The sequence below is a fragment of the Phalangium opilio genome, unplaced genomic scaffold (genome assembly GCF_054372755.1).
Source record: "Phalangium opilio isolate 3A_F unplaced genomic scaffold, DU_Popi_V2 ptg000011l_1, whole genome shotgun sequence".
Lineage (NCBI taxonomy): Eukaryota > Metazoa > Arthropoda > Arachnida > Opiliones > Phalangiidae > Phalangium > Phalangium opilio.
This window is the reverse complement of record NW_028324147.1, coordinates 7762851-7789949: the sequence shown is the minus strand read 5'-3', so window position 1 is coordinate 7789949 and position 27099 is coordinate 7762851. Positions and strand designations below refer to the sequence as shown.

The 27099-nt window shown below is 38.0% G+C and overlaps 2 protein-coding genes across 3 annotated transcripts in view; one reads left to right on the top strand and one right to left on the bottom strand.

Moving 5' to 3' along the window:
- Positions 1-27099, bottom strand: part of LOC149710188 (uncharacterized) — a 321109-nt gene that overhangs the window by 213587 nt on the left and 80423 nt on the right. The window lies entirely within an intron of this gene.
- Positions 2171-7612, top strand: LOC149710190 (uncharacterized). Its single transcript, XM_089860770.1, has one exon. It carries the CDS (start codon positions 2171-2173, stop codon positions 7610-7612), a length of 5442 nt encoding a protein of 1813 aa, XP_089716896.1.

The following is a 27099-nucleotide window of genomic DNA, read 5'->3' as shown; positions in this document are numbered from 1 at the left end:
ATTTGGCCAAAAAAAAAAATATTGTACAGGAGTTGATTTCTGGAGTCTTGCCTAGGTATTTACGTTATAACATTAACGACGCCATGCTGCGACTGAAAGACCCATTAGAATTTTTACCCCAGATTTATACTACGTGGGAAAAATGACTCTTTAATTTTTACAATTTTATCAATGAGTGTTCGGCCAATATGTTACAGTAACATAACACTGAATGACTCATCAACTTCGCGCAGAACTAAAAATCGCTTGACTAAGTCAAGAAATTGCATAACCCTGATCCTTAATGCATAATTTGAATTCGACTAAGTTTGAGAATTAAAATATTGTGACGAGAATCAGAGACAGGGTTTTAAAACAAATTGAATATTTTGACTCAATTTTTTTCATTTAACTATAGTCTTATTTAATTGTTTGAATAAACGCTAGAAGGGTAGCTTGGCTCACAAGACCACTGGCACAATCCACCTTATTCCCGATGCATGTGCCGAGGCTTAACGCGCGATTTTTTTACTAAAACATCTGGGTCAAAATGATGCTTCGTCTACTTCAGTCTTCAGAGTAGAACCGTTTCAATATTTTCAAATCTGAAGCAGCCGACGCATCATTTGCCCTAGGATTTTCAGTTAAATAACACCCGTTAAGCCTCGGCATATGCTTCGGGAATAAGGTGGCTTGTTACAGCGCGGAAAAATCAAAATTAAACCAATGCTTTGGCATAATTTCTAGACGCAAATATTTGAGCTCGGGAAATTTTAATTGAAACTAATATTTTCCAGGCTCTCGTAAATTGAATTATTAATTAATGCGAAACTGTAACAATGTATGTTTTTCTCTCAGATCTAAGTTTGACCTTTCCAAGTTCACACACTGGTCCACGTTTAAAATTACGTTGCCTAATTTGGGGCCAGAAATCCTTTCTGGAAAATGAAAATTGACGCCAAGAATTCTGTCCCGAAGTAAGAAAAAAATACACATTATCGCAGAGTCGTCTTCTTTTAAAATCATTTTTATGAATCCGCCCTCGAAATAATTTTGAAGCGAACATCAAACGCATCACAAAACTCCCATTTCTGTAAAATATTTTGTCAAAATTTTCTTAATTCATTCATTAGTAGTAGTATTATTGTCATTTAGTTGATTAACGTTTTTTATATTTTTTATTGTTATTATTATTTTATTGTGCCTGTTCTAAAATTCGAGAAAATTAAGTTGTTTGTGTAAAATTTGGAAAATTTGTTATTCATGTATTTTTAAAAATGTTTTCGTGCTAAAAGATATTTTTGAGGGTAAAAAATAGTTCAAAAATAGAGCACCCTGCTGGGGGTACAAAGAGTGAAAAAAGTAAACCAGAAGCAAACTGTAAAAACCCTTTACGTAGGTAAAGATTGAAAAGAAAGTTGAGGCAGGTGAACGGCCCTGCTAGTGGAAAATCACCAGTAAAGCGAAATAGTTTTTAAGAATAGCCAAAAGGGCACTGAGCTGGGGGGGGGCGTGTGGGCCCCCTTAAAAATAAGAGAAAGTAAAAACGTTTTTTGAGCAAAATCAGAAGTTAGAAGTCAGTCACTGTTTAGAGCGTGGTACCAGAAAGAACTCGAGAAAAGAATAACTGTGGGGTCCTCGAGAAAAATAAAATAGAGCGAGCAAACCTAAAGAGGTAAATAAAAATGTTTTAAGGAATTTTTCTGTGCGGGCGGGTTTAAAAACCCAAATTAATAACTAAGGAACTGAGCGGAATTAAGAAATAAATTAAGAATTTTTCTGTGCGGGCGGGTTTAAAAACCCAAATTAACCAATTAATAGAACTTTTCGAGCGAGCGGTTTTTATACCAAAATTAAATTAAACTTTTTTTGTGCGGGCTTTTGTTTTAATAATCTGAGCAAAATTTTCAATGAATAAATAAATAAACTGAACTTTGGTGCGAATAGACTAAATGATTTTAACACACGTATCACAATAACAGTAATTATAATGTTTCAGTCCGTTATGATTACTTAAATAGACTCTCCCAATTAACGAACCAGGGGTTGCCAAAAAAGGCGCAACATTTTTTGGTGCCGAAACCCGGGATAAGTGGACTTTAGATACGTGGTGGTTAGTAAAAAATTCAATGTGCGCGTGAAACAAAGAAAAATAAAAATTAAGTTAGTGGACCTAAACAAAAGAGCCAAAATGACCGACGTAAATCGGCAAAAAGCCAAACGCGTGGCGATTCGAAATAGTTTACAACGCGCAATGGATATAATTAAAGTCCAACTGGACGAAGAGGAACCGGACGAGGACGAACTATTAGATCAGTACGCGCAAATCGTGGCTAGAGAGAAGAAACTCGGTCTGTTAAATACATCTATAGCCGATTTAATCACGGACTCGGATGAACTTGATGCGGAAATTAACGAGGCAGAAACGTGGACGGATCAAACAACGCTATGGAAGGACCGCGCCAAACGACGGGTCGAAAGAATGGAGAAGGACCGGTACCATGCGGGAACCGGAATCATCGCGGCAACAAGCGGCACCGGATTACCTACGCCGTCGCCAACTCCGAGTGGTCACACGGGAACGTCGATGAACTTCGTACCGTCGGTCAAGCTACCGCAACTCCAGATTCAAAAATTCAGCGAAGGTGTGGAACAATGGTTTCGTTTCTGGGGCCAATTTGAAAGCGCCGTACACAACAATGCCAACCTTACTAATGCAGATAAGTTAAATTATTTAAAAAGTTATTTGGAAGGTGAAGGCGCGGAAACTATTGGTGGAATTACCTTGACGGATGAAAATTATGTACTAGCAGTTAATCAGTTAAAGAAACGCTACGGGCGTAAAGATCGTTTACTTAGTATAAGGTTAAAGAATTTTCGTGAATTAATATCGGTTCAAAGATCAGATGATGTAAAAGGATTAAGGCGGTTGCACGACGCGGCGCAAATTGAAGTTAGGAGCTTACAATCATTGGGAATTTTAACGAGGGATTCTGGAGAGTTGTTCGCCCATATGTTAGCTGGTTTTATGCCAAAAGAAATAATTGAGAGCTTTTGTAGAGAAAAGGAGAAAAGTAGGGATGTTAATAATCTAGAAGAAATTAACGATTGGAATCTTGAGGATTTACTAAATTTTCTACGCGTGGAAATTGAAATTAAGGAAAGGGCATTATCAGTTGCTAGGTCTGTGGTTCCGACAAAAATAAACAATAGCACTTCGAGCCAGTGGGATAAAAATAAAGAAAAACCAAATTTAAATTCTTGGGTTAGGCCTAGACCAATGCCATCTGCGGCAGTTTTGAATGCGGGGGTGGAGCCATTTAAAAGAGCGTGTCCCTTTTGCGAAAGACCACATCCATATTACGAGTGTAATCAAGTTAGTGTCAATGAGAGAAAGACAATAGCGTTAAGAAAAGGATTATGTTTTTTATGCTTAAATTCAGGGCATTCGGCGCAAAGATGCTTAGGTAGAATTAAACAATGTAGAAAGTGTGGGCGGGCCCATCATCAGATTTTGTGCGTGTATAGGGTAGATAGCAATACTGAGCCTAAAAGACCGTTCTCGCAAGGGGGCAATAACAATAGTAACAATGTGCAGGTAGCTAGTTGTAACGTGGCCGCAGCGAGCGTAGATCAGGGGTCAGAAATCTTGTTGCAAACCGCGCGGGCAGCCATTATGGGTCCGAGTGGGGAAATTGGTAGAGCGCGCTGTTTGTTGGATGGGGGAAGCCATCGCTGTTTCGTCAAAGAAAGTTTATCACGTGAATTAAATTTAGAGCAGGTGGGGGAAGAGTCCCTTAGAATTCATCCCTTTGGACGGGAAGACCCCATAGTGAGCGTGAAAAGAAAAGTAAAAATAGTGCTGAAAAATATTCATAACAATGAACAGGTGGAAATCGAGGCGTTAGAAACCCCCGAAATCACGGGAGCAGCTTTAACAATACCTGGGGAAAACATAGCGCAAGAAATGAGGCAGCGAGGATTACAGCTAGCGGATGAGCAAGAAAGTAATAGTAATGGGGCAAACAAGAATATTGACATACTCATAGGATCAGATTACTTTTGGAAAGTGGCAAAAGCCACACCCCTTCAGCGTTTAGGAGAGGCCTTGGTAGCGATTGATACCAAGTTAGGGTGGACATTGCAAGGTCCCACACAGGTTAGAGGGTCGACAATAGGAGCAAATACATTAGCGGTCATGAAAGTGTCAGTTTATGAGCCAAATAAAGAGGAGAATCTGATGGAGACCGTTAGTGCGTTCTGGAATTTAGAACATATAGGGATAAGGGACAAAGGTGGAAATGAGACTAATGAGGAAAATAAAACCTTGGGAAAATTTGAGGAAACAATTAAATTGCTGGATGGGCGTTATTCAGTTAACCTACCTTGGAAGGATAACGTCAAAGATTTAGGGGATAATTTTGGGGAAGCGAAGAGAAGAACCTTAAACTTATTGCGCAAGTTAAGAGCGAATCCCACCGAATTTCATGCCTATAATGATATAATAGAGGGACAGTTAAAAACAGGTATTTTAGAGCATGCGCCATTAACTAACCCCCCTAGTGGTCCCGTGTATTATCTCCCGCACCGAGGTGTGTTTAGAAAAGAAAGTTTGACAACAAAAACTAGAGTAGTGTGCGACGCGTCATCCCATGTTAAAAATGCGCTTTCCCTTAACGAATGCGTCGAATCAGGCCCCAATCTCCTACCCGAGCTTTTTAAAATTCTAATTAGGTTTAGAGAAAATAAGATTGCGGTGTCTGGCGACATAGAGAAAGCTTTTCACCAGATAAGCGTAGCAGAGTGCGATAGGGATGCGCTGAGATTCATTTGGGTAGCGGGTATAACAAGCCCTGATAATGAAAGACTAGTAACCTTAAGATTTGCAAGAGTACCATTTGGGGTTACGGCAAGTCCGTTCCTATTGGCCGCTACTATCAAACACCATGTGAAAAAATACGCGGCAGAATATACAAACACGTGCAAAGTCCTCTCGGAAGAATTATATGTGGACGATCTAATATCAGGTGAGGATAGTGTGAAAAAGGCGGATATTTTAATCCAAGAAAGTAGTAAAATCCTGATGGAGGGTGGAATGAGGTTAAGGAAATGGAGGAGCAACTCCAAATATATAAGAGAAAAATGGGGTGGTCAAACAGAAGGTGGTCAGAGCTTACCTAACCCAGGTCCATTAAAAGTATTGGGATTAATGTGGGATGAAACGAAAGATTTACTATTGTTTGAAGTCGAACCATTATTAGAATTTCTTCTAAACAAAGCTAACACAAAACGATGGGTTTTAAGGGCAGTGGCCCGAATCTTTGATCCCTTAGGTATTTTAGCCCCCTTCACGATTTTAGCTAAGATACTATTCCAAGATATTTGGCAATGGCAACAGAATAAAGAAAACAAACCTAAATCTAGCAAAATAGAATGGGACGAACAGCTGCCCGAGAGTATTGGGGAAAGGTTTAACAATTGGTGCGAACAGTTACCAAATTTAAATAGAATTAAAGTACCAAGGTACTATTTTCAAAATTTGCTAGAAGAGAAGCCCATGTCAGTAGAGCTGCATGGCTTCGTAGATGCCAGTACTCGTGCATATGCCTGCGTCTTTTATTTAAGAAATTTGTTTAAAAATGGATTAATTACAACCGTACTGGTTAGCTCTAAGGCTAGGGTTTCGCCCATTGGTTTAAAGACCATAACATTACCCCGATTAGAATTAATGAGCGCGCTACTGGGCGCAAGACTAGGAAATGAGCTCCTAGAAACTTTGAAAACAAAACCTGAAAAAATGGTCATGTGGGGAGACTCCACTATCGCTTTAAATTGGATCTATGGGTGCGCGGATAAGTGGAAGCCCTTCGTTAAAAATCGCGTGCAAGAAATTCAAAAGTTAACAAACAAGGACTGTTGGAAACATTGTTCCGGTAAAATAAATCCGGCCGATTTACCCACGCGCGGTCTAACTCTCGCGAAATTAGCCGATAATGAAACCTGGTGGCACGGGCCACAGTTTTTAAGAGAACCCGAACTTTCCGCGCTAAATTTTAAACCGAGCGAAGAAATCCCAGAAGAAATCGCGGAAGAATTACGGGCAACACCAATAGAAGTAGCGGCAAATATAAACCTAGTAAAGCCCTTGGAACCTTTGCTAGCATTAGAAAATTATACTGAGCTAAAACCCGTGCTTCGTCTAACCGCCTGGATTAGACGATTTGTGCATAATTCCAAGCCAAAGAGCACCAAGAGAAGCGGACCCTTAAAAACAGTAGAGCTAGAGGAGGCCGAGAGGTTTTGGATAGCCAAGGCCCAAGGTGAATGTTACGGAGAAGAAATGAGAAACTTAGAAGCCGGGAAGCCAGTCCCTCGAGCATCAAAAATTCTGTCGCTGAGCCCCCAAATAGATGCCAATGGGCTTCTAAGAGTAGGCGGAAGATTAGACGCCGCAAAAATGACGTACCAAGAAAAACATCCGTACATTCTGGCCGCCAACCAAAGGTTAACCCATCTGATGGTCGTGTCCATCCATTTAAGATTACAACATGCCGGGGTTAACGATATTCAAGTCGAATTAAGAGAAACTACGTGGGTCCCGAAAGGAAGACAACTCATTAAGAAAATTGTAGCTTCGTGTCCTCGGTGCAAAGTCTTCAAAGCAAAGCCAGCCATGGCCGTAATGGCACCCTTACCGGGAATTAGAATAAATGCAGCACCGCCCTTTGAAGTCTGTGGTATTGACCACGCCGGACCGCTTTACACTAAAAACAATGAAAAATGCTATATAGCGCTGTATACATGCGCAGTGACGCGCGCGGTGCATTTAGAACTTGTATCCAGTTTAAGTACGGAGAGTTTTCTAATGTCGTTTAGAAGGTTCATAGCCCGTAGAGGAATAGTGCGGATCATAATGAGTGATAACGCGGCGACATTTAAGCGCGCAGATGCAGATCTGCAAATTTTGTTAGAGCATATGAGGAACCCAGAGGTTCTGAATTATTTCGGAGCTTTAAAGATTACCTGGAAGTACATAGCCGAAAGAGGAGCATGGTGGGGAGGCTTCTGGGAGCGACTGGTGAGGTCAGTCAAAGGCGCTCTCAGAAAAGTGCTCGGTAAAGCCCACCTCAAATATGAGGAACTTGAAACCATTTTAATAGAAATCGAGGCGACCATTAACTCTCGACCTTTGACGTTCGTACACGAGAATCCAGGGGAACCGTGCCCCCTAACTCCAGCGCACTTTCTCGTGGGTAAACGGTTAACCGCGTTGCCGTCCCAAATATATTCATCTAGTGAAATGCCCCCCTCAGATAAACGCGAATTAATTAAGAGACTTAAATACCGCCAAACCCTTCTTGATAGGTTTTGGGTGAGATGGAAGCACGACTACTTGCTTGAATTAAGGTCTGCCCATCATAAAATATCTAATGGAGTACCCACGCGTGAATTAAAAATTGATGACGTTGTGCTTATAGAAGACTCTAAACAGCCTAGAGCTATGTGGAAATTAGCAATCGTAGTTGAACTAACGAAAGGTAGAGACGGTGTCGTCCGTTCTTGCCTAGTGAGGTTACCAAACGGGAACCGTTTAAGGCGTCCAGTACAGTTGCTGTATAATTTAGAAATATGAATTTAATTTTTTTTGTTGTTTAATTGTAAACCCATTTTGAACCCTTACGGTTCAAGGTGGGGAGTGTAAAATATTTTGTCAAAATTTTCTTAATTCATTCATTAGTAGTAGTATTATTGTCATTTAGTTGATTAACGTTTTTTATATTTTTTATTGTTATTATTATTTTATTGTGCCTGTTCTAAAATTCGAGAAAATTAAGTTGTTTGTGTAAAATTTGGAAAATTTGTTATTCATGTATTTTTAAAAATGTTTTCGTGCTAAAAGATATTTTTGAGGGTAAAAAATAGTTCAAAAATAGAGCACCCTGCTGGGGGTACAAAGAGTGAAAAAAGTAAACCAGAAGCAAACTGTAAAAACCCTTTACGTAGGTAAAGATTGAAAAGAAAGTTGAGGCAGGTGAACGGCCCTGCTAGTGGAAAATCACCAGTAAAGCGAAATAGTTTTTAAGAATAGCCAAAAGGGCACTGAGCTGGGGGGGGGGCGTGTGGGCCCCCTTAAAAATAAGAGAAAGTAAAAACGTTTTTTGAGCAAAATCAGAAGTTAGAAGTCAGTCACTGTTTAGAGCGTGGTACCAGAAAGAACTCGAGAAAAGAATAACTGTGGGGTCCTCGAGAAAAATAAAATAGAGCGAGCAAACCTAAAGAGGTAAATAAAAATGTTTTAAGGAATTTTTCTGTGCGGGCGGGTTTAAAAACCCAAATTAATAACTAAGGAACTGAGCGGAATTAAGAAATAAATTAAGAATTTTTCTGTGCGGGCGGGTTTAAAAACCCAAATTAACCAATTAATAGAACTTTTCGAGCGAGCGGTTTTTATACCAAAATTAAATTAAACTTTTTTTGTGCGGGCTTTTGTTTTAATAATCTGAGCAAAATTTTCAATGAATAAATAAATAAACTGAACTTTGGTGCGAATAGACTAAATGATTTTAACACACGTATCACAATAACAGTAATTATAATGTTTCAGTCCGTTATGATTACTTAAATAGACTCTCCCAATTAACGAACCAGGGGTTGCCAAAAAAGGCGCAACAATTTCATCACTACTACCATGAATACATACAGAGAATTGGAATCAACGTGCGCCCCAAATCTAAAACGTCAATTTCTACGCGGGGTTTATGGGTAGGGCTTAGGAACTTACTATCCGTCATGCGTCATAATTCAGATGGCGTCTTTCTAACTATGATTTCATTGGTTGGTATCAACTTGAGGTCCAATAAACGCGAGCGCGAGGTAGTGCAATTGGCAATGCACAGTGAGATAGATTGTTCAAGAGGTAAAATTCGGCACACCATAAGTTTATAAGGTATGTTCTACAAGTATGATAATGCAGTTATTTCGTAATGCTAGAGACTTACAGCTCGAGCTAGTTCGAGAACGACAAGCGAGAATTGAAGTACTACACTCGGTTAATTTTGCAGCCCATCTAGTCCTATTTAGTCTGTAGTAAATTAAGCCTTTGACAGCACCTCTCCAGGGGTCACTTCATAAGAATCTATGATGTTTCACCTACGTCACTTCATAACAAGCTCCACTTTGTAACCAGTTACAAACTTATGGAACATATCTTAAGAACTTACAGTCATACGTAATGATTAGTGTAACTCCTCCCACAAAATCAGCCTAGATACGTCGAGAAAATGGATGTAGCACAATGATTCTTATTAGCTGTATGTATTCCTGTTACTACAGGTAAATTTTGGTCCAAAAATTGGCCTCTTTTTCTTTAACGTCGTCACCCGTCCGATCTCTTAATAATAAAAAAATAATCTTAATTTTCAACCAAGATGCTCAGTACACCACCCTTTCTGACGATCTACGAGCGACGCAACGTTATCTAACGAAAGCAAAAAAAAAATTCTACATTTTTTTACGATAAAAATTGAAGAGTTGCGCCGCACAAGTAGTCAGGGTGACCCGCCCCTCGGGGAGACCAAAAACACCGAGTAATTTTCGATTATCTCGTCATGTTTCTTCGGATTTTCTTTTTTTTTATTTTGCCAAAACTTTTTAATAATCTCCAAGCTGACTCTTTAGTTATATTTTTTGTGTAGTAGCGCGTGGGGATCTCGCAGAAATTAATCTCGTCAAAAGTAGATTTTTTAGGCCTAAAAATGGCGGGAAAACGCCCACGTGACGATCGATGGACCACCCATCGCAATAAATTACACGCACGTCAAAAACTAAAAGAACGTCAGCCTTACGTACGACATCCCTATTACCACCAAAATCCGATCTATCGGTGGATTAGCCTCGCCACCGAAACACTAAAAATCATCTCATAAAATTAGATGTCACAAAATAAAAATACATATGCTTCAAAATTTTGGAAAAATTGGCAGGATATTTCAAGAATTTCTTGTACACACATAAATATCACAACTAGAAGTATTGTTATGATTCTAATTGGGAAGGTTGAAAATGTATCTGGTGTTGCTAGTGTGTCGTCTGCTCTTTTATGAACTTTTCAGTATTAAAACTCTTTGCAGCTATGTTACTTATAATACAGCTAATTAAATTAAAAATATAGGTCACATGATACTACCAACTTATCCATCGCCTACATTAAATATTTTGAGTTTATATTGTTCAAATATGCAAGTAGCTAATTCGCAGTCGCAATGTAATATGTTTTTAAAAGCTGAAAATTTCAATATCTGGACCTACAGCCAGTCCATATTGTAACACTTACACTTCTTAAAGGCCGACTTCCATCGAAAAGGGTTCTAGCGAAGTGAAAACCGAGCATCGAGACTAACAATGAAGCGAGCGTGCCGATTTTCGAATCCCCTCTGGGTCAAAAGTTGGAAGGGTTCTCGCTAACTGAAAGTCGTGCAATGTGGTTCTAGCGAACTGAAGATGAACAATAGAAATCCTTTTAAATTTATTTCCTCTCGAATTTTTGCTTTCCCCTGAAGGAAACTCTCTATTGTGTATCTTCAGTTCGCTAGAACCACATTGCACGGCTTTTAGTTTGCTAGAACCCTTCTATCATTTACCCCAGCGGGGATTCGAAAATGGGCACCGTCGCTCCATTGTTAGTCTCGATGCTCGGTTTTCAGTTCGCTAGAACTCTTTTCAATGGAAGTCGGCCTTCAAGACTTTTTCTACAAAGAGTGCTTCATTATTTTTGATTATTTGAACACAGATCCTGGATATAAATTATGAATATTCGAGTTATTTGAGGAATTCTTTTTCCACTCCTGGGTTGTTAATAAAAAATTCTCTAGTTACATATTTTCTTGTCTCGTGATTTTAAATATTTAATGTTTATTTTTTAACTTTTTTCCTTTTAAATTTTAATTATTACTTTGGAGCAGTTATTAAATGTCAATGTTTGAGGTGAATTTCGCGTGTATTCGTATGCTAATTATGGTCCCGTCTACCCTAGTTTAAATTTTTTCCCCATGCACTAATTATAAGCCACACTTTTGTTTTGATCATAAATTCTACTCAATAAAAATAATAAAATATGGCGTCATTTTCAAAATTAAAGTTGAAATATATTCCTAGGCCTACATTTTTCAATTTTTATTCAATCTTATGACGTAGGTTCTTGTCGGCTCTTTTTATGAAGGTTAAATTGTTTTTCCCCCAAAGACAAGATGTCGTTGGTATAAATTGAATATAAACTACCTTTAATAATCTTACGAGGTATAAGCTATAGGTATTTCCCCCTCTACACGCTAATATTTAACCACAAATTTAAGTCTTTTTTTATTTTTCATGTTTTAATATTTTAGCTAATACCTCCCACTTTGTCTTCTTACCTGCGCATGCCTCTTTTAAGATATTTATTTAAAGGTAGACTGAAACCTTCTCAGAAATCAGAGAATCACATGTGGTAAATTGTAATGGCTGTTTACCAATGGTAAACGAATGTACGAAGCCTAAAAACATGAGTGTACTGAGTGCTATCAAGACCGTATTTGTTGCTAATCTGAAGTGTCAATTACTTGGTTTTATGTGAAAGAGAAGATGGGTGACCAAAAACCTTGCTTGGGCATTCTAGAATTGAAACTATGAACAGAAGAGAAGCAAACATCACAGTGGTGGGGAGTTCACCATCTTGGGTTATTTCCGTTCGCGCCTAGAAGCACCGCTAGAGGGCAGCTCGAGTTGGCTGACCTCCCTCCGCGTGTAGTGAACTCGGGTGAACTCCGTCTGGCGTTGCTTCTTCGTACGAATGACATAAGACCGAGCTTGGCACCAAGCTCGCGAAGTTTTATTTTCTCTGCTTTATCAGAAGAAAGGTCATGGATGAAGTTCGTGTTAAGGCCTTTTCCGACGAGACAACTTCTGACTCAACTAAGTGGGTCAAAAGGTTGAGTCAGCAAAAATTGGTCAGTAATAAATTTTTAATTTGGTGGTTCAACTTGTCCAACTTTTGTTCAACTCAAGTTGACTCATCTAAATGAGTCAAAGCAGGTATATCATCTGAAAAGGCCTTTAGAGGTCAAGTTGGACACTTCTAGTCGATTTATCTTTACTCGTTTCATGCATAACCATACGTTTATCATGACAAGCTCTCAGTAATCAGTGACAAGCTTATGGAACATATCTAACGAACTTACGGTATAACGAAATACCACATTGAAAAGATTCAGGATTTAATAAAACAAGGCCTAGGTAAAGTCATTGATTTTCACTTTCCCTTTGCACATCCTCGAGATTATCGGCGTAAATTCGGTTTTTACGAGCTCGTGTCATAATATAGGCCTAGCTTCTTTCCGTTTTTTTTCGTCGGCAAAAGTACGGCGTCTTTTAAGTAAATAAGAGAGTTTATTTCGACATGAAGTGAAAAGCGAATTGTCGTAATTCATTCGAAAAGTACATAAGGCCGCCCGATTCCTTGTTCCGACTCGACTCCGCTCCGCTGCTGCTGCTGGGGATGATGATATTATGTAAGCACGATGTTCCCCCGGTTCTCTCTCTATTCCGGCTAGCTAATCGTGGCCCATTTCGACTGTCAAGAAAGAACCGATTTATCCTTCCTTTCAAAACTAATATGCCATCTTCCGTTTTGGCAAAGGAAACCCAATCTATTTTCTCTTGTCTCGATCGGGTTCTCTAAGTGCAGGGTTTTGGTTTTGAATTTTTTTAAGGAAATTAATTTGGTTAACTTGCCCTAACGTTCAAAATTAAATCGAGAATAATATTATCAAGTAAAAACTCCACATCAGTATCTTACAAAATCCGTAATCTATGTCCATATAAATCAGAGTCCTGACTGATAAACAACGCCAAGCCTAAACCGCTGAAGAAATCAGAGCAAAGAAATCTTTGCTTGGATATCGCAATACGGAACCAATCGGTATAGTAAATTGAAGACCTATGAACTGTGTGGAAAATTAGATTAAGTGGCAAGTCAAAGTCCTGACTGATAATCAACGTCAAGCCCAAACCGCTGAAGAAATCAAAGTTTTCTTCGTTTGGATATCGCAGTACTGCCGACGGAACAAATTGGTATAGTAAACTGCAGACCTTTGAACTGTGTGTGAAATTAGATTAAGCGGCAAGTCAGAGTTCCGACTGAATGATAATCAACACCAAGCCCAAACCGCCTTACCTAGAAGGCTAAAATTTTGCAGGGACGTTACTCTTAAGTATAGGGCACGCACCACGAAATATTTTGGCAATCCGCCGCCGTCTTGAAAAATGGCGGCCAGAAATGTAAATAAACCCTTCTTTATGGAATAACGTTTGCGCGTTTCAACCGATTACCCTAATATTTACTACACTGACTCCCCATATCCTATAGACGGGGCTGATGCCTTTTGGATTTTATTTGCCGCCATCTTTTAAAATGGCGGCCAGAAATGTAAATCCCTTCTTTATGTAATAACGTTTGCGCGTTTCAAACCGATTACCCTAATATTTAATACACTGGCTCCCCATTACCTTAAGGCTTTTGCAGCCGCCATATTTTAAAATGGCGGCAGTAAAACTAATAAAAACTCCCGAATGGTTCCTTTGCTGGTAATATTTAATAAAACGGCGTTGGCCATCACGGTTTTTCACATATTGTACAAGAAATAAAACGTTCCAAAAGATACATATCACGCTAACAACTATAGGGGGAATCTATAACTGAGCACTTCGTGATCGAATTCATTAATTTTTAAGACTGAAACATTTTTCTCCCTGGAGAAAGGAAAGCGCATGCGTAAAAATCGGGAGTTAACCTTAAGCTATAGCAATCACACATTAGGGACGATAGATACTCTTTGGTCTGTGTGATTAAAGATGAAAGTAATACTATATAAGCGCGCGGAAAAGAGGATTGGCCCAAGATCGGAAATGATAGAATCACGCATTCTGACCGTCGAGTGTCGTAATGACGGATAATCCCGCATCCCGCAAAAGTATAAGAGTGCGTGCCAGAGATATACTTTCAGATTACACTTATTTTTAATCAAATTTCGCTTCCAAAACCAAGTAATTTAAAAGTAAACCAAGTGCAAAACATACGTCGTTTTCGCTATTTAATAGAAAAATTAGGAACATAGTACGAAATTTTTGGGAATTGGAAAATGTAAATGAGTCCAAAGGGGATAAAGCCCCGCGAAATTATACCCACTACGAGGATTTAACTATAAACGTTTAATCACGGCCACATTCATTACGTTAGTTTTTATTCTAGCGCCTTAATGAACACGCGATCAAATCGTACACCCGGTGCATGAATTAACACAATTTTACCAGAAATATATAGAAAAAACGTTTCTTAAACGTTACTATAACGTTTTGCATTGTTGAAACGAAATTTTCAGATTAAAATTCCCTGACTTTCCCAGGTTACCCTGACCTTTTTAAGGACTTTCCCTGATTTTTAAGGCCCAATTGTCATTATTCTATATATAAGTAAACAATTGCGTTTAAATTTTTGAATATTTAAATGTACTGGAATTGATGGAGTGATCTATAAGCCACGTTTTGCGGCGGTTCATATTTTTAACGTTGCTGGTCTATAAGGTACTAGTGGTGGTCAGTATATCTCATTCCGCATCAGTCCAGACTTGTCAGCTCGAAAAACAATGCAAGTGTTTCTAATTTTGTGCAAAAACTATCAAGAGTGAGGAAGGCATAACTAGTACTAAAAATAGTTAAAGGAACTGTTTTCTCTATCGATGTAGAGAAACTAAATGGGCGGAGGGAAACAGTCTCGAATGACGTAATTGCAGCGTTCCCAATAATATATCAAAACGTCATGAAACGCATAAAAAAATTAATATGAATTGAATTTTTGACTAAAATGCTTCGAAACGTTAAATAGTTCTGATAGTTCCAACTGTGAATTATTTTCAAATACGCTAAGTGGTAATGCAGTGCCTTCCGACAGAAATTTCAAGTGTTTCTTTTGATTGAAGCAAAACAAATACATAGCATAATATCCATTAAATGAAAAGATGTGAAATTATAAATGCAGTTTTATAAAATTTGATTAATTTTTTTTATTTTGTAATTCATAGTAATTTAATGCCTTATATGGAAGTAATACGAAAAAAATTTGTAAAAATAATTAGTAATATATCCGGTATATTACAATTAAAATTATTAAATATTAAACCTCGGTAATTTAAAGCTGTATTTGATAAATAACCCACCATCATCTATGTATAAGACTGAATCTGTATCCGAACACGAGCCTGTCACTCTTTTCTAGATATTAACTGGGAGTAAAATGAATAAATTCATGATCAGGTATAATTTAAGCGGGATATATTGTCGCCAGAGTGGTTATTAAATAGCTGAAAATAAGAATTCCGAAGCATTTTTTTGATGTTGGGGGGGGGGGGGTCTTTACAGATTCGCTTCTTATAATTTCTCACGCGATTTCGCGTCTGGGCTTAATAATACTTGACCCCGCTGCTTCCCAAACGCTATAATTATCGAGATTTTTTGGGTAACGCATCCATCACTCTCTTACTTATATATTCGAGTTCAATTTTTACTCGATTTGGCAGGAACGCCTTCGTTTTTGCTTAAATTTTATTCCAAACCGTGCCAAACCCTAAAATATAAATTAATAAGATATAAACTACACCGGCCGGTATAATTTTATTTTTAACTAAACTTAATTTTTTTTTTAGTTTGAAAACTTAATGAGTAAAAACAAAAGTCAATTATTAGAAGTGGACGTTTTTAGGTATGAGCCATAAGTTCATAAGATACGTTCACCCTAAGTTTGTCACTGGTTACAAACTGGAGCTTGACATGAAGTGACGTAGGTCATTGATTCGAGGTAAAGCGACGCCTGGTGAGGCGCTGTCAAAGGCTTAGTACAGACTAAATAGGAAGATGGACTGCAATTTAACCGAGTGTAGGACTTCAATTCTCGCTTGTAGTTCTCGAACTAGCTCGAGCTGTAAGTCTCAAGCATTACGAAGTATAGGGAGATTCTTTTGGTTTATTCAAACCACAAGTCCACAACTTCAAAAGAGTGACACTTAATGCAAAATGTGCACAGTACATTTTAAACCCAAAATTGCCCAAAGAACACAGCCCTAAATTGCCGACAGACCTTTCAGAAACACCCTGTATTTAACACGTAACGACTTTACTTCAAGTGGTGCACTTCAGATAATAATTTACTAACGATGCCATGTTTTTATTATCGATTATTCACGCATGACCTTGATATTTATTTATATTTATAATTATTCCAATGTTTATTTTTTTGGGCATTCACTCGTGTTATTGAACTCAATGAAGAGTTTTCTTCGTAGCAAGCAAAACTCTCAAAATTGACCGATGTTTATCACGATTATTTTGCAATCCTTTAAATGCGATTACAATCTATAGGAGCTCTCCGTGTTTAAACACAAAAAAAATGGTCAAAATTATCGGTTGCTTAATTTAATAAGGAAAATTCCGGGGCCACGCCATGATAAACCACACGTACCAATATAGAAATCGACTGGCGTGGCATACTCATGAAACAACAGAAGTTTACGAGATTTACGAAGTAGGGAAACGGGTTTCTGTTATAAAAGGGATAGCAGCAACGATCGTCACTGCGTTTTTAGTATAGTCTAAGCAGACGACGCGATGTTTTTAAGAGGATAAATTAAAGCTTTTCGGAAAATTTTCATCGCACATGCCGGTCTCTCATATAATAAACGCCCGGTAATGATTTGTCAAGAAGCGATATCTAGTTTACTAGGGAGAAGGCATAAATTCGCCAAATTTCTAGCTTTATCTCTAGTCCAAACGTAGGTCCGGAGTTAATCCCCGCCTCTAAATTACAACCAGCATCTCATTGGTTCTTGAAAACTCACGACAGCGCAACGCAAATGACGAAAATTACGTATTTTCCGACTGAGGAGAGGCGAAATAGCCTGGCCTCCTTTTACGTCCCCCTTGTATTTTTAAAGGGGGACTGGAACTATGGCGCGCGAATACTTAGGCATCTTATACCTTCTCCCTAGATATCGCTTCTTGCCTGTATATTTTAATGTTGCACTCTCCAGAAGTCAATTCCACACTATTCATAATTATATACCCTTCTTATTAATTTTATGGCGATCTATTTCCACGCCATGATTAATCATCTTTTATCAACTAAAAAGTTCCTAGAATTACTGTTCCAGTGTGTTCCACACTTCGAAAACCTTATAAACGTCTGTTGGTTACCAACTTACTATACTGCGAGTACGTGCGAAGTCGGTGTATAGGCTATACAGGCGGATATATCATCATTTGACTTCATTACCATTCAACGCGTGACTTTCCCGCCCGCAACACGTCGCTTCCACGCAGAAACCGCACGCTACCACCCTCTAAGTTTTTTTCACGCGTTATAGGTAGAAACAAATTATCACCTTTTTTTCTTGATTCTTTTTTTCTTCCTTTAAATAAATGGTTAGGTAAATGATACCCCATCTGTATTTCTAACAACATCTTTCAGCAGCAGAAATATTCACGTATTTATAATTCATCCGTTTCAAAAGTGTTGATGACCTATAGTTAGCTGGTTACACGAATGTTTGATTTTAAATTACGGGTTTCTAATAGTTAAACAATAATTAGAGAAGAAAAAGTAGGATAATTAATTGAGTATTATCGTTAATAACCCGCTTAAATACAACCTTTTTGATAGAATTTACTAAGTCATTTTAAACATGGCAAAATACGGAGTAAAGATACTCTATTTAATTTTGGGTGTTTTAACCTTTCAGGCCTAATATTGGCATCTATGGAATTCGGTTAAAAATCAGGGAAATGTGTTGGTAAGTTTTAACGTATTTGAGCCTATTTTGTTATAAAATACACTTGTTAAAATAATACTTGCTCCCTCTTGAGATAAAATGTAACGACACGTGAAATGTTTTGAACTTTCACTGATCATGTGATTTGTGGATTTCGAAAGTAAGATCTTTGAGATAAAAATCAAAAGACACGAGGAATTTTTTAAGCCTTTACTGATCACGAGATTTGTTAAACTGTCAATCTCGAAAGTAAGATCTTTGAGATAAAAATCAAAAGGCAAGCGAAATATTTTTGAGCCTTTACTGATGACGTGATTTGTTAAATTGTTAATCTCGAAAGTAAGATCTTTGAGATAAAAATCAAAAGGCAAGCGAAATATTTTTGAGCCTTTACTGATGACGTGATTTGTTAAATTGTTAATCTCGAAAGTAAGATCTTTGAGATAAACCTCAAAGGACACCCGATTTTTTTTATTTTCCGCCTTTATTGATCACGTGATTTGTGGATCTCGAAAGTAAGATCTTCGAGATAAAAATCAAACGACACGCGAAATTGTTTTGAGCCTTTACTGATCATGTGATTTGTTAAATTGTTAATCTCGAAAGTAAGATCTTTGAGATAAAAATCAAACGACACCCGGATTTTTTTTGAGCCTTTACTGATCACGTGATTTGTGGATCTCAAAAGTAAGAATGTAAAAAGAAAGAGGAAAGAGAAAAAGGTTAAGATTGTATATATATTCTTTGTATTTTGGAGTGACGGGAGTCGAAACTAAATATATACGGATCCCGGGCTTAAAAATAAAATAACTTGAAAAAATAAATGCAAAAAAAAAAATTGTAAAGTCAAGTTAAGGAGAAATGGAGTAAAATAAGAAAGCCGTTTCGTTTCTCCCATCCACCGAGAGAGAGAGAGAGAGAGAGAGAGAGAGAGAGAGAGAGAGAGAGAGAGAGAGAGAGAGAAGACAGAAGAAAGAAGAGAGAGAGAAAGAAAGCTTGCTGCCCAAAATAATAAGAGTGATAAGAAACATCGGCAGTTGCCTTCAAAAAGGAACCCGGTGGAAAAGAAAAAAAAATTACGCGAAACTATGCTGCAAAATCGAGATTTTAAAAATAGAAAAACTTCCTTCATCTCTTCTTCTCGACTCGGCCGAGTGTATACCACCACAACGCACAGCCTTCTCTAACTCAGTTTTTTTTTCCCAAAGTGTCAGATTTTTTATATCAATTTTAAAAATTTAGAATCAGAAAATCGTTACTATATAAAAATTTACGTAAGTTATTACCGATAAACGTCTAGGTCACGTAGTAGCTTGTGTCATTAAAATTAAATCATATTTTCATCAAACTCTTCAAAATAAAGTTCTCTGAAATTCCCATCGAAAGATATTGTCGGAAGTTCGAAAGTTTTGGGATGTCACACCGCGATTTCAAAATTCCCTTAATAAATAAATTTAGATCAGGATTGGGTTAAACGTTTCATATTGAAGTAAATTAGTTCGTTATGTGATAAATTGTTGGCCAAATTATCTAAGATCTAATCAGATTTTTACCTATATACTATATTCAAAAATTTATTGTTTGAAATTTTAATATTATGCCTAAATGTGTTTATTTCATCATTCGTTGATTAGAAAGTTTATTCTCTATGCGATTTATTTAATAAAAAAATTAATTTGAGCTTACGTATCCTGGGGTCCATACAGACTTATTAAAAAGGTTCGAATGTACTTGAAAAATTATAACTTAAACTTAGAATATACGAAAGAGCTCCAGTGCTAAGGCATTTATTAGGGAAGTCAATGAAACGGTGTAAAACAGTGCATGGTGGTGGCCCGTTTTTTTGGTACAACTCACTCGAGAAAAGACAAAAAAAAGGTCGTCGAGTTAAAAAACAGAAAAGAAAAATCGGTCGTCGAAATAAGCGAGCGAGGCTCTCCTCCGAAGATCCCTAAATTTAAACATCTTTTCCTCATCCTCATCTTCATCTTCTATCCTACTTTCATCTCTTCCCTCTTCAGCCTCTTTCTTACGCGGAGACGAGAAAGCCCTTGCCCAAGGGAAGAAGGTAGCGAAATCTCAACAGAGAACCATGTAACGTAATCATTAAAGGGAGGATGACGATATCACATAATTTTATTTTTAACTAATTTCTTTCAATATCCCATGTATAAGAACCTGAGAACTTTCAAAGATACAATTGTACTGTACAGAATTTTTTTTTAAATACCTAACTTGAAATTATATCGCTAACAGAGAGTGCAGAGAGTTTAAATTGTGGGTCATGGGGAAATTGAAGAAATTGTGAGTCCCCCTGGGGGGGGGGGAACTGACCAAATTGACCCACCCTTTCAACGGCCTGCTCCATAGACTAGTGGCGGTAGAGAGAGGTGTAGTATGTGTATCCCTCCCTCTGGACGCGCTCTTGTAAGAGCAGATACTGTATTCGCCCAGTAGGCGATGACACTGAGCTAAGAGATAGAAGGGTATGACGTTTACATGCCAGGACACATTCATTGCCGCACAAGGCCCCAGGGCCGTCGAGAGAGTTTATGGATCCATGGAAAATTGACAAATTCGCGGGCCCCCAATAAAGACAGCCTTACACGCAGCCCGGGTCCCTGGAAGGTACTGGCCCAGGGGAATCTGACCGAATTGTCCACCCTCTCGACGGCCCTACATGGCCCACCAACATCTCACTTATCTCCTCTAAATTTTAACTGTTGCTTCCGATACCCCAAATATACCGAAATATTTTTCAACACCGATGTATCCCGTTTAAGGAATGGCTCGTATTTTTTACCCATTCAGTTTCTCTTTAAAAAATAAGAAAAGACATTTATGTTATATGGTTGCAGCAGGAGCAGTCACCGTTCCTTGCCAATTTGAGACGATTATTTTTGTCGGTAATCGTGATGACGGCCAAAATTAAGGGAGAGAAAGAAGGAAAAACGGGGGAAAGATAAGAAACCGAGTAAGAAACCATTAAAATATCGGGCAAATTAGCGGCTCAACATTATCTAAGAAAGAATTAACCGACGGAAACCGAATTCTTAAACTTTAATTATCAACAAAAAAAGAAAGAAGTCAGATTTATATTTTCAGCCAAATCTTTTAAGAACAAAACTTGTCATTGTGTCGCTTCCAAGGAGATGTACCAAATAAAAACAAAAGAATTCGTTCGACCCCGCAATTTCAACATTTTCCCTGGCATTTTTACTTTGTCAAAATTTAAAGGACATTCATTTCTGTAGAACCGAAAAAACATCTGCGATATTGAAGTCAAAGACGTTATAATTTTGGCGACAATTTGTTTTTAAAGGGAACATCACATTCACGGCTAATTAAATATTTATCTTCTGATAAGTCTGCCATAAATTAAAGAGTGTGTTCTTATGATCAAACTGAGTGGAAAGTGTCTCAAACTACAACATTTAGTTACGGAGATATCGGCTTCCAAACATTGATGAATAATACAAGGAAATCGTCACACATCAACCTTCATTAATCTTCAATCTTACCAAGTTATTGAACCTTTTTCTAGAAGAAGTGTGTACTATCAGGGATTGATTTAATTTTAGAAGTAGGAATGGAGAACGGTTAGTATTTACTTCAGTCCGACTCATAGTCCAGTATAGAGCCCCTCCCTCCAACACGTAACGAAAAGTTTGAATTACCTTATTGGCTCACTTAAACTACGTTTCGATGACGTTGCTGACGGGGACGGCGAAAAATACGTAATTCTTTTTTACCTCTGTCGCTATGACCCGCCTCTTCTTTCATACCCCTCCACTTTGACGCGCGCCCACACATCTCTGTTCTCCATTCCTACTTCTAAAAGTAAATCTATCCCAGGTACTATTAAATGGGTAAAAGTGTGCGTAAGCTGGTAAAGTTAAGCAAATTACTTCACATTTGTGACTTTTGCCATGTGTTATGGGTTTATCATTGATTAATCCGGAAACAAATGTCGTAGACCTCACGTTATTCGACACTTTACACTCAGTTTAACTCAAAGAACACCCCCTTCAATTTATGGCAAACTTATCAGAAAAATTCTGTATATTTCCGTAATCGGTTTGTTTGTATGTTTTAATCTTTATTGGCAGACACAATTCGTTACCGAATTGCACCAAATCGAGTGTTTGTGTTTGAAAATACACTAGGGGGAAGGTTTTAGAAGTGGTTTAGTTCAGTTACTCATTAAGGTTGATTCCGCGAACCCCCGAATCCATTATACTCCCTTTAAGGTGGGAATTACAATTTAACTGGCGCGTGACGTTATTGAGAGCTTTTAAGTCATTGTTGATGGAACGCCAAAAAATTAGGCTAGTAATTTTAGGTAAAGTGTCTCTTAGTTTCCCGAGTAAAGACGCGTCAACTTGATAAAGGCATTCCATTAGTTCATTAATCTTACAAACTCTTAAAGTAAGTGTGAAGAGCTAATTTACTTTTATGTTTTAAAGGGACGTACAATGCGTTTTGTAGGGGCGGGGCCTATATCAAGCTTATCTTCCATCTGGGCATGCGTTAGCAGTGCATTTGGAATGGGCATCGGCACTTGCGTTGAATCTATCCGCCAAGTCGTTCCACGCTTACGGTCACGTGATATTGCCCAATCACTACTCCAGGAAATAGTAACACTACGACTGTAAAATATAGTTCTTGACACACCCCTACATAACGCGTTGTTCATCCCTTTAACAGGTGTTAGAGGAAAGTGGCGCTAGTTGACGTTACACATTAGTGAGTTTTGAAGAGTTGCGTAGTTTACGCGTTTAAAAGACCCGCCAAAAGCTTGCCTTACGGTCATAGCGACATCTGGCGACGCTATTCATGCGGGAAACTTGTACCCTGCGCAAAACTTGAAAACTTGTACCCTGCGCAAAACTTGAAAACTTGAAAACGCGCAAATGTGTAGTAAGCTTAAGAAAATCTCACGGTGAAATTCTGCTAAGGATACCGTCGAATTCACCAGCTTGTTTTCAACGGATTATTCGCTAAATTAGGGTGAAAATATGCTTCGCTTATAAAAAGAGGTGCTATAAATAAACCAATCTCTCTAAAGGTTCATTATGTCTACGTTGTGGCACGCTGAAAACAAAAGGTCCCGGCAAAGAAAAAAAGAGACTGGTTCCGCGACCAAACATCGGTTTTCTCCAAATTGGAATTCATCGGAATTTTAATTTCTTCACGCTAGGAGGCGTATACTGAGGGAAAAGTGTAGCTAGCTGGTAAAGAAAGAAGGGGTGTTTTGTCTGGGTGTCTCGAAAAATCGGGCCTAAAGTGTCAAGGTGTAAAGAGGGGACAAATATTCCGAGAAAGAAGATGTACGTGTATACCTAAAAACCCGAAATAGAATATTGTCAAGACGAGCCTGTTTATCGCCTTTTACGAGTAAACAAGGTGACGAAACACGATTATCCATTTTTAGATTGGACCATAAGTTTATGAGATGTTCTATAAGTATGAAACTACCTATATATACTTCGTAATGCTACAGACTTACAGCTCGAGCTAGTTCGAGAACGACAAGCGTGAATTGACTGCAATCGGTTTTGCAGGACTTCCATCTTCCTATTTAGTCTGTACTAAGCCTTTGCTCTCGTCTGACCAGGCGTCGCTTTACGAGAATCTATGACGTTTCAGCTATGTCATTCTCAGTAACCAGTGACAAACTTATGGAACATATCTTATGAACTTATAATACAGCTAATAGGACGTGTCTAGTGACGTAGGCGCATTTTGTGGGGAATACCACGAAGTAAAGGAACCTCATACATGTTATACGTGCTCTTTATAAAATAATGTTAACAAAAAATGTTTTAGACAAATGGAATTTTGATAAAAAATCTGATGTGATAATCGAATGTTTCGAAACTGAAAATTTTAATATCTGTCTCTTCAGCCAATCCACTTTGTAAACCAATCTTTACCTAATTCAAGTCTTTGTGAACCAAAACTTTATTAATACCTCAGTTACGATAGCAGGCTCAACTTATTTATTAAGGCTGTCCTAATTGAATCCGTAAAATCCATTTGGTCAAATTTATCCGAAACAACCTAGAAATTTATCGGAATTTCGATAAGTGTCTTTCATTTTTCGCAAATAAATCTCGTCCGAGTCATCCGTTAATAGCTTAAAAAGTTAAAATGGGCTGGCAATGTATACTTTAAAGTAAGGATGAAAGAGCTGACTCTTTCGGTGTGTAAAAGTCACTAAAAACATCAATAAGTACATTGTTTAAATCCCGCGGAGAGCATTAAAAGCGCTTACCGATATTGGAATCGCTAAAAATGCATGCTGCATGGGCCGGGGCCAGGGAGCTAAACCTCAAAACCGAATTCTCTATTGTCTTTGGGTATTTTCTCCCATCAAAACGAAACCTAGCCTTCTAAGCCTTAATTGTCGAATTCTAATTAAACCTCGCGCCGCGGTTAAAACAGTGAGATTAGGCGGGCAAAACCACGGACTTATATGGAATGCGTGGGAGGCTTTGACTGGTTCGGGGTACAGGGTCCGGGAGGGTAGACGCCTTCATTGGCTATTAAGGGGCTTCGCGTCATTTAACGGTTTAATGGAGAGGACACTAACGATGACAAATATTTTTGTTTCAATATAGAGAAAACTACACACAACCCTACCCTACCCTACACCTCCCCCAATCACCCCATCCCCCCCTTTGCTCTGATAAGGAGGACTGGGGACACTAAGACAACTGAGCCGCTTCTTCCCCATCATCCAAGGTGACTGTCCCGCCTAATCCAAGATCGCACTTGACATTAAAACTAATTTACATTTTGGAATTTATTCGACAAAATTTGAATGTAAAGTATTCGACATGAAATGGTTAAGTGCTAGGTGAAGACAAGATGGTACAACTATAATATAATTGAACTGTGCCCATGGCCTTTCCATAAAAGATGGCCCAAATTTTGAATTAATACTTCTATTTAGGAACCATTACATTACAGGTGTATAATACCTATATTTCATGATAATGTTAATAACTTAAATTAACTCTAGTAGCTAAACCATCCATGTACAAAATTGGAAAGCAATTGCTCAGTTTTTCAATACTTCATATAAGCAATTGTCCACAAGGAAGCATTTCTTGCAAGGTTTTAACGTTGAATTTGTTCAGAGTGATAAATATAGTAAATATTATTGGAGTTATCTTCAGTTTCCTTAAACCATTAACCTTCAAACGTGAGTGGATATAACTTTGAGATTTAAAACCAAAAAAAGAAAAAAAAACCCCGCTTGTTTTGAACATGAAACTGCACAAAAACTAGCCTTTTAATATGGTTTTAAATTTTTGAAAGATATGAAAAAGGTAAGAAAATGCTGAGGAGAGCTACAATAAAACGGATTACCAGGCATAATAACAGGTAAGCAATGGTCTCCCTAACAAAATTCGTAATTATATCTCTGTATTTTCAATACATTATCCACGTTATTTTAACCTTATAAACACTGGATTATAAGTTATCCAAATACGTTCACATAAAGAGATGAGTAACCAGTCATACTTATTCTTATGCGTTGCACATACTCCTAAGTATTTAAAAACACCCGGAATAAGCTAGGCGATTCCTACGTTAGCATTTGAACTGAAACCGAGTCGAGTTTGTACAGTGCGAACGGGTATGGATATTTAGCGCGGGGTGAGAAAATTCCGTGGTACAAACGGCGGCGCTCAGAAAATGTCTCCATCACCAGCACCACCACTACGATTTTATAAAGAGAGAATTGAGTTGGTTGGAGGAGTGAGGAGGGCGTTGAAATGGACAGTCATTTAAGGGGGATAAAAGTGTTATTAGCTTACGGGTCAGCTATTGTGTCTTTCCCATTAAATCCCGACACACACCGCGGCGGCTCTAGACGCTTTTAGCAAAAGATAACGGGGAGGACATAGCCTAAATGAACTAAATGAGCTCGCGGGATTTGCTTGAAAGAAACATTTTTTGCATTCAACTCTTCTCTCACTCTCTCTCGATTGAATATCAATGATGGGCTCCTTTTAAATCCTTTTCTTTGTTTCGTCCCCCGTGTCGACAACCACGAAGAATTAATTTCGGCAAAATAACGATTCTAAACCCGAAAACAATTCCTCAAAGGCTTAGATGTTTGGTTGGGGACACGTATACCATGGTCCTTTTATGTAGATGGTCTTAGCTCTAGAATATTTTTCGTGAAACACGTTCTGTACTAGTATTGGGTTGATGGAAAGATAACGCCATCTATTTTTCCGGAATTATTAAGTTTAAAATTAAGTGTCTTAAAAATGCATTGCGTGTATAATAAAGTAAAAATTAGGAATACATAGAGTTCTTCCACGATTTCTTCCACTAGGAATCTTTAAGAAGACAAAGATCGCACCTCCTTCCTCGCTATTCATTGGCTAATTTTTTTACATTCTGGTTCGACGCCCATAGGTCGCGGAAATCTCGGCGCAAGTGGTTTCTAAGTTCAAATACTTTACGCATGACGTCAGGGGTGACAGTGTTTACAAGTCTTCCCCCTTAATTCAAGCAAAACGTCCAGAAAATTACCTGTTAAAATTCCAAGTAGAAGAAATCTATCCTGTTAAAATATGTTGCGTTTATGTTTAGTATAATGAAGTAAAGATATTCATAATAATTAAATAAAAATTCGCTAGAAGTAGCCTTTCATCATAATATGCAGTCATAAATAACGCTGGCAGATGGCGCTAAGAAGGAAAAGGCTCCCTAGCACCCTTTTATTCCTTACTCCCTCCAGTTTTGTGACGAGTGTTTTCAGATGTTAACATGCCTGAGAAAGACAAGACGCATGCTATGACCTCTCAGATGAAACAACCATGCTTCTACTAAGCACGTAAGCTATCTCTTTCGGTAAACTATAACAATCACGCTGGCTCTTTTCTCCTCGGTGCTGTACTAAAACAACTTATTTTCTCTCTGATAAGTATTTTAAAACAGGGCAGGGAACAGTGGTTGAGCTCACTTTTCATTAAGAGATGAGTGTTTATTGTCTTATTTCTATGCTTTGAAGATGTTTCTATTAACGTCTTCGAGCCTGTGCCGCGTAGGTAGTACCTCTTGGGTTATGATAGTGCAGGTAATATAGAGTCATTATTTTCAAGGATTTATTCGAACTTTGTTAGTATAGTTACTCTTTGTGTGATAAGACAATTTATTCTCAAACCCTAATAATTAGTATAATTACTATCATTGCTATGTTTATATTATATTTTTAGGGTGACTAAATTACCATATAGAAAAA